Raw genomic sequence first — 8,695 nt, 5'->3', positions numbered from 1 at the left:
AGGCCATACCATCAATGGTAGTTGCATTGTGCATCTTCTCTCTTGCAACAAAACCCCGTTGAATGACTTGACCATGTCATCGAAGACTAATTTGCCTGCTTCTTTAGCAAGACCGGCTGTGTACTCATTTGTTATAACTGGGACATAAGCATCAACCACATGAACCAAAACATTGATACCACAGTCTGCTAGAGCTTTCTTTGATCATGAGACACAAAACATTGGGTCGATGATAGCAACTGATGGAATCAATGAATAATCTGCAAGTGGACACTTCTTGCCAGTCTCTGTGTTTTTGATGACAGCAAGTGGAGTGACATCAGATGCTATGCCAGTTGTCAAAGAACTCATGAAACAAATTTGTGAGAAGTACAAGAAGGATGGCAAAAGTTACACTGAAGAATTCAGATGTGGTAAGACCAAGATTTTCTTCAGGTTGGTGTTCTTGCTGAAATTGAAGAAATTAGAGAGAACAGAGTCACTGAACTTATCGGTGGTCTTCATATGTGTGCAAAAACCATCGCACAAAGAAAGCTTATTGAACAAAAACTCGATGAACATATTGCCATTATTGTCATTCAAGATACCATTCACACTTGGTACCAATTCAGAAATTGGGTCTGGTTCAAATTATCCCAAAAGGTCCAACCAATACTCAAAAGGAGAGGAGTCAACGAAGAACCGCAGCCAAGGACAAAGAAATTGAAACTGTGAAGAAGAAGCTTGCTGAAGAAATAAGAAGAGAGAAGTTGCTGAGAAGGCACTTACTGAAATTAAAATCAAGAACGTCGATTTGGAAGCTTTAGTTTAAAAGCTTAAAGAAGATATTGAGTCAAAGAAGGTTTCTCTTGACAAGGCTGATATGAAGTCACAAGAAGACCAAGAACACATTGAAGAACTCCAAGGCGATGTTAAGAGAGGAAAGGAAGACTTGAGCAAGTTAACCACTGAGTACAAGAAATTTGAAGCTGATAATCAAAAACTTCAAGACAGAATTACCGAGCACAAAGCGACTGTTGCTAAAAAGGATAGTGTCATCACTGAGTTGAACAAAAACATTGAAAATAAGGAAGGCGAAATTTCCGATTTGAAAAAGAAGCTAGTTGCCGAAGAAGACAATTCAAAGGATCTCGAGACACAATTGCACGTAAATGAAGACGATATTGCTGATTTGGAGAAACAAGTCAAGATCTTGCAAAACACCATTTCTGATGTCAACGCACAGAATGAAGACTCCGGAGCTGTTTAAATGATCTTGCCAATATTAAAAATGATTTGAAAAAGACTCAATTTGCTCTTGACGATACTGAGAAGAAACTCGACAACAAGTTGCTCAGAACAAGAAGGTCTCAGACGAGAGAGATGGGTATAACCAACAATTGCAAGCAGGGAAGACCAAGACTGCTGCTTTGACCTCAGCAAAGAATGCAAATGATAAAAAGATTTCTGCTTTAAACTCGGAGAAAGACGAATTAGAAGATAAGAACAGAAAACTTGATTCTTCCAATAAAGATGCTCAGAGAAAAATTGCTGAGTTGACAAAGAGAATTGAAAACGAACTGAATGATTCTGATATGTTGAAAGCACAGAAGGCCGACTACGAAGCTTAAATCCAAGTGTTGAAGGATGATATGGAGAAGACTGAAAAAATTTGGCTGGTTCTTAATCGAATATGCTTTAAAAAGACGTTAAAATTAACAACTTGAACGAACACCTTGCCTGAACTTCTGATAACAAAGACAAGCTTGAGGCTGATGCTGAAAACACGAATAGAAAGAAAGATGCTCGAGAGAAGCAATTGTCTCAATTGAATGCTGACAATGACAATTTGACTAAGGCCAAATCCGTTGTTGATGCCAAATTGGAAGACGCTGAAAGAGAAAAAGCTGCTCTTAATGAAGAAGTTGAAGCCGTAATTGAGAAGTTGAGAATTACTAAGAACGACTTGGGAAGAACTAAAACCGAACTCGACCAACTCCAACAGAATATTGACTACCTCAAGAAGTATGCCGACACCGATGCCGCTGATAAGAAAAAACTCAATGGAACTGTTAATGAGAGCAATAAGAAGATTGAGGAATTGAGTGCCAAAGTCGACGAACTTTCTGATGTTATTACAAGAAGAGAACAAGAAGTCGCTGAAGCCAATGAAGAGCTTGAAACAGTCAAGAAGGACAAATTTGCCAAAGAAAAGGAGGCAAAGAAGTTGAAAGCAGAAAACGACGAAATTAAAGAGAACATGAAGAAATTGGCGAATGACAAAGACCAACTTTCTTCTGAAAAGAAGAAGCTTCAATACAAATATGACCATATCAATAACTTAGTTTCAGGACATGAAGACGAGACCAACAACTTGAATAATTCAATCAGAAAGTTACAAAGAGACTTAGAAGCAAACAACACTGAGTTGAATGAATTAAAACACAGAAAAGCTAAGGACAAGAAGAAAATAACCGATTTGGAACAACAATTGCAAGACCTTGAATATAGACCAGTTGGGACTTCAAATATCGATCAAACAGAGGTCATCAAGAGAGACAACCAAATTGCTGATTTGGAAAAGGCAGTTCTTGCTTTGAAAGAACAGAACACTCAACTTGATGCTGCTAAGAAGGATATGAAGAAGCAATCAGTCGAAGACGCTTCAAATATTGAGAATTATAAATCACAGATTAAGGCACTTGAAGCACTAAATAAGATGGTTTGGGACGACAAAACTGATGATGAAAAAACTGCCGCAAACCAATCTGATAGAAAAAAGAAGATGGAAGACCAAATCAAAGCACTCAATGCACAAGTATTATTACTTAAAGTTATTGTTTTGATTGTTTAACCCTTCGAGGACTGAAAAATTTTTATTTTTTTCAGAAAAAAATTTCAAAAAATAATTTCACTTTTCAAAAAAATGAAAATAATGGCGACTTTTCATGAACAATTTAGAATGATTTTTGACTTATTTGATAAAATAGTTCAACTTAAATTCAAACTTTTGAATTATTTATAAAACATTTCATCATTCATAAACTCAAATTAATTGGGTTTTGTTAAAGATAAGTCCTTCAATCAATAAAATATACAATTTAACAAATTAATATTAGTAATAAAAATAAAACGAAAATATACTGTTTTCACAAACAAATAAAAATGTTAATAAAACTTGATTATTAACTGTAGTTCAAAAGTCTGTACCGCAGTATTTTAAAAACTTCCTAAAGTCCCGTTTTTTATTTTTTATTTTTCCCAAAAAAACAAAAAAAACAAAAAATCGAAAGTACCGACTTAATTTTGAAAAAAATACCAATCCCGTTCAATTATTTTTGTACAATATCGGGAATTTATCGGAATATTAGCCAGCCTTTTCCAAAAAACCTGATCCCGTTATTTGATTTAACCACAACTCGATACTTCACAACACAAACTCAACGTTGTTGGTCAAATCATACAACGATAAACACGTTAATAAATTGGGATGTTGTTGTTTGTGTCAATTTGTAACTAAATATCAGTTTAGTTAGTTTTTCATTTTAATTAAAAACAAACATGTGGTTTTGTTCTTTAAACAAAAGAAAATGAAATAACGAGTTTTAAAGAAAAAATAAATGAGAGCAAAAGATTAATAATTTTGTGTTTTGATATTTCAGTCATTGTTGTGACAACACCATCAGTATATCGATATTACGCGATACTTTAGCGCTTGTTATTTATTTTATTATTATAAATGAAGACTCGACTTTAAAATATTTGGCATAAAATTTATCAGCTTTTTATAATAAAATGCACTTTTGGGATCATTCATGTGTATTTCAAAAACAAAAATCCCGTTATTTCAAATTTTATATGGATTTTTTTAATGCTTAAAAAATCTTCAAGTAAAAAAATAATTTTTGAAGACTGTTTTTTTCTTTTTTACTTGGAAAAAATAAGCGAATTTATTACAAAAAAACGATTCCCAAAAATAATAAACAAAATAAACGCAAAAAATCGGGACACCCCAGTACAGACTTTTGAAAACCAGTTTATATTGAAAAAGTAAATTGTTCAACCAAAAAATAAGTAAATACCATTCATTTTAATGTTTGAAATTTTAATTGTTTTATTAAAAATCGTTGTTATTTAAATAATAATTAATTGTTCAATAAACATAAATATAAAAAAGATACATAAATTTGTTACGAATGTTAATGGTGATTTTGTTTATTAAACTATGATAAAGTCATTCTTTAAACCTTGCAACTTTGACGTGTCAGTGCAACTTTGTTTATAGTAAAATTGAAATGAAACAATTATACGTTTTTATTAAACAAAAAAATACAAACAAATTTCTTTAAAACTATTACTCTAATTAAAATACCACAACTAAACTATTACCAAAATTGCACAATAGGGTGCGCAACCGTTGACAAAATATTTGCTGTTTGCCCGTTTTTCAACACAAAATTATACTTTGCTTTAATTGTTTTATTTTTACAACTAATCTTGATCTTCAAAATCTCGAGATCTGAGATTTTATTTAAAAGATCTGCCATAACAACCAAAAAATCAAAGCTAAAAAAACGAACCAAAAAATAATATTATTTTTGTAATAATGCATTTTAGTTTTATAAATTACCTTTTTACTTCAAAATTTTAATGTTAAAATTATTTAGTATTTTAATTAAAAATACAATATTTGCGCTTTTTTACCACCACGAATAAATGATATCATTTCAATGTTTTCAACAATTTCATATAATTGTTATATTCACTTTATATTATGACAACAACAATACTTTTCATTATTGTTGACATTTAAAAACAAAAGAAAACAAGCCAAAATATAAGTAAAATCAGTATTTGGTATAACAGTACTTGTTAAACTACAACAAAATTATAAATTGAGTTAAAAAAACAATTAAATGATATTGTTTCTTTTGTTTTATATTTTATATGCAAATATTTAGTTTGATCATTCACATGATATTATAAGTTGTTTGACAACTTTTTTGCATTTTTCATGATTATTATTATTATTTAATAAATGTTTTCAATTAAATTATTAAACATTTTATTGTTGAAATGATAATTACATAAACATGTGTCATATTATATTTTATCTACATTATAATACAATGTTATTGATAGCAAATAAACAACATCAAATTTCTTTACTTGATAATAATTTTAAATTTCTCTGTAACTTTCTTGTTTTTTGGCTCGTTGATAATTATAAACACATTAATACCCACAAAAAACAGATCATCATTAGTCTCTTGTGGCCGTAAGTTGTTGGAACATACAGAGATTGTTGTAACAATCTTTTTATTTACATTTCAACAATCAACCATCTTTGTTTTTATTATTTATTTTTATTTACATACAAATTGATCTCTTTGAACGAAAACTTCTTGTTTTAACTGTTGTATTTAGTTGAATCAATAGAATGTCAAAGTCGTCTTTATATACAATAAATTAAAAATGACTCATATCATTTTATTAAAAAATCAATTGTTGATTCATTCGTTATTTTGAGTATATCATGTTTATTACTACATTATTTATATAGCATTTTAAACGGTGTCTTAATGTTTGTAGGTCCAATTGTAATTTCATTATTTTGTTGCTTGTGTTGTTTTTAAAGAATTTTACAATAAAGTTGGAAATAAAAACAACAATGTGTTGTTTATACCAAATTATGAAATTTGCTGTCAATTATTTATCTATTAAGTTATATAACAAAAATTTCTTTTGTTATCTTATTTTTTTCAATCGTACTAAATTGTCTTTTAATAAATACAAAATATCAAAATTGTTGTTTTTAATTATTATTTGTTTTTTATCAACTTTTGGGACAAACAAAAAGTTTATTTACTTTTAATCAAATAATGTTCACACGTTTCAATATTAAGACAGATTTTACATTTTTTGCTCATTTTTATGAATAAAATAATAAATTGACATATTTCACTATTTTTTACAATGACAAAAAAAGATTTCATAAAAATGAAAATTTACTCTCAAAGTTGCGCACCCTATTGCACAACTATTATCAATTAGTTATTTGGTTGCATCATTCAACTGTTTTATGTTTACCAAAGTAATGCATTAAAAAGTACTCAAACCACGCATGTTGGCTTTTGATTTTATTTTCTCCATTTTTATATTTCTAAAGAGATGATAATACTTTCACCATTTTTATCGATAAAAAACGATTTTTCCGTTATGTCTAACACTCGTAATTCCGACTTGTTTGAATTGTTAAACAATATTTAAATATTTATTGTTTTTACTTACAATTTTGTTATTTTAAAATATTCGTTTTGTTTATTGTGTATCTTATTACATTTAATACAATTTATTTATCGTTTTTGCATTCCATAAATTTTAATATCTAAGTAAGTAAATTCTGAATGATGAGTAGGAGATAATTAAATAAATACACCAACAGTTTAATATTAACACAAACTGTCACGTGATAAACATATGCAAACAGTTCAAAAACGGATTTCTTTTTTATGTAACTTATTATTTTAATATCGAGTTGTATTTTTCAATTGATTTATGACCTAAATTTATTTTATGTATTTATCTTTGTTTTTGTTTAAAAGAGAGTTTTCCCATTGTTGTAGTGTAAAACAAAGAAAAGATAAATTCAAACACTCATTAGGAATGACCACAATTAATAATTGTATTTAAACTATATGTTATTATATTAATATTAAATAATAATTAGGCTTCACACCCGAGAATTTTATTATCAAAAATTAGTATCTGAAAACGCTAATAAAACGGGTCAATTTTTCTTTCCCGTTTTATTAGCTTTTTTAGATACTAATTTATAATAATAAAATTCTCGGGTGTGAAGCTCAATAATAATACATGATTATCATTTTAAAGTTATCTTTATTAACACTTAAATAGCACTCTCGTTTTTTAATTGACTTGTTATATTGAAATATTAATCTATATATCAGATGATTATCTTCTTTTGGTTTGTGTAATGTTATTCACATGATATAAACTCTAAAAAAATAAAAAATTATTAAATAAACCCGAGAGTACCGTTTTTAGACCACTTGAATTTCGATAAAAGTTATTTAAAATGTTTGGAGAACATTTAACAGTTCATTATTGTGTTTTGATTTTTAAAGAGTGTAAAACTATAATAACATATTAAAAACAACATGTATGGTAAAGATTTTGATATATCATTTCCTATTGACGAAAGAATTGCAAAAAATTTACTACATGGGTATTTGACTGCACGGTTAGACCACTCTTATCAAAAATGCAAAAAACAATATTATTATTATTGTTTCGATTGTAAAATGTGGCTACGTGGGGACGAGAAACTAAATGAAACAACCAACCCCAATCACCCCATCCATAATTATATTCATGAAATAGCAGACGTCAAAGAAAAGTTGCAAATTTTTAAAAAACTTGGAAATATGAATTTTGAAAATTATGATTTTAATAAATATCAACTTCAAACTCAATTAATTCAAAAAATAAATAATGATAAAAAACACAAACCTTATTCAACAAAAAATAATAGAAATTTATTACGAAATTTGGTATCTCTTCAATTTCTTGATTGTACAAAGTATTCAAACGATAATTTTTATCATCAAAATTTAACAGCTTTGAATGTTACACCTGAAAATGATGTTCTTTTTAGAAATGAAACTAAATTATTAAATTTGGAATCAACTTCGTTTAAACAATCAAAACAATTAAACCAGACAATAATAGGACCTTTTCAAATAGAAGAAGAACTTGTTGTTTTACCAAATGAAGATAATGATTCATCATGTTTAAGTACTTCAAATGAAGAAATGTCAGATGATAGTGATATTTTATATGATATACATACCGCATCTACAACTCCTGATATTGACAATTTCATGGAAAGCAATGATAATCTCAATAACAAACAAGTAATGGAAATTGACACTAATAACAATCAAAACGAAAATTTCTCTGAAAAAGAAATAACAACCAAAAAATTTGAAACACAAGAAAATGAAAACAATGATTTAAATGAAATTATGCAGACAGAAGAATTTAAAGAAAATAAAAATAAAAGTGATAGTGATATAATAGAATTAAATAACCCACCAAACACTTTTATTGAAGCCTTTTCGGTTAAAAGAAAAAAAGCAATTGAAAATTTAACAGAAAAAAATTGATTTTTATGAAATGGAAGAAGTCCGTCAAACTTTTTATGATGAAGCAGATTGGCGTTCTTTATATGATATTTTAATTAGAATTGGTTTCGAAAATGGCAAATTTGAATATAAATCTTGTGAAGAAGCAATAGACTTTTTTATGATAATGATGATGAAAATTGGATTGATAAGGGAAATTTATCTAAAATGGAAATTGAAAATTCTAAAATAAAATTGAGTCAACATTTAATAAATAGAATTTTGAATTCAAACCGAATGTCAGAATCACATCGAAAAGATGTGGTTTCAATCCTTAACATAGCTTTTAAACTTTTAGCACCTGATAAACTTCACTTGTGTAAGAAAATGGCATGTGGTGCCAGAACGGGTATAGAAGAACTGGAGGGGGATTTTACAAGTGAATTTCAAGGAATGTTATCAACAGCAAGACAATCAAATGCAGTTGCTTTTGCTTTGGATGAAATTTCAATTGGAAGTGATTCATTTTATTGTATATTTATTAGAGTTGTTGAAAATGATAGATATTT

The 8,695-nt window shown here is 28.3% G+C and overlaps 3 protein-coding genes across 3 annotated transcripts; all 3 read left to right on the top strand.

Annotated features, from left to right (window-relative positions):
- Nucleotides 1-328: 328 nt before the first annotated feature.
- Nucleotides 329-806, top strand: EIN_443530 (hypothetical protein; the record flags this gene model as incomplete). Its single annotated transcript, XM_004259106.1, has 2 exons — nt 329-618; nt 680-806. 2 exons carry the CDS (start codon nt 329-331, stop codon nt 804-806), a joined length of 417 nt encoding a protein of 138 aa, XP_004259154.1.
- Nucleotides 807-862: 56 nt separating this feature from the next.
- EIN_443520 (hypothetical protein) lies at nt 863-1,610 on the top strand (the record flags this gene model as incomplete). Its single annotated transcript, XM_004259105.1, has 2 exons — nt 863-1,243; nt 1,344-1,610. 2 exons carry the CDS (start codon nt 863-865, stop codon nt 1,608-1,610), a joined length of 648 nt encoding a protein of 215 aa, XP_004259153.1.
- A 21-nt stretch (nt 1,611-1,631) lies between these two features.
- EIN_443510 (M protein, serotype 5 precursor, putative) lies at nt 1,632-2,833 on the top strand (the record flags this gene model as incomplete). Its single annotated transcript, XM_004259104.1, has 2 exons — nt 1,632-1,658; nt 1,745-2,833. The coding sequence occupies 2 exons, from the start codon at nt 1,632-1,634 to the stop codon at nt 2,831-2,833; spliced, it is 1,116 nt and encodes a 371-aa protein (XP_004259152.1).
- Nucleotides 2,834-8,695: the final 5,862 nt, after the last annotated feature.

Source organism: Entamoeba invadens, assembly GCF_000330505.1.
Source record: "Entamoeba invadens IP1 unplaced genomic scaffold scaff_1105074726127, whole genome shotgun sequence".
NCBI classification, from domain to species: domain Eukaryota; phylum Evosea; order Mastigamoebida; family Endamoebidae; genus Entamoeba; species Entamoeba invadens.
Note: the sequence above shows the minus strand (reverse complement) of the source record. Positions and strands in the feature narration are given on the sequence as shown.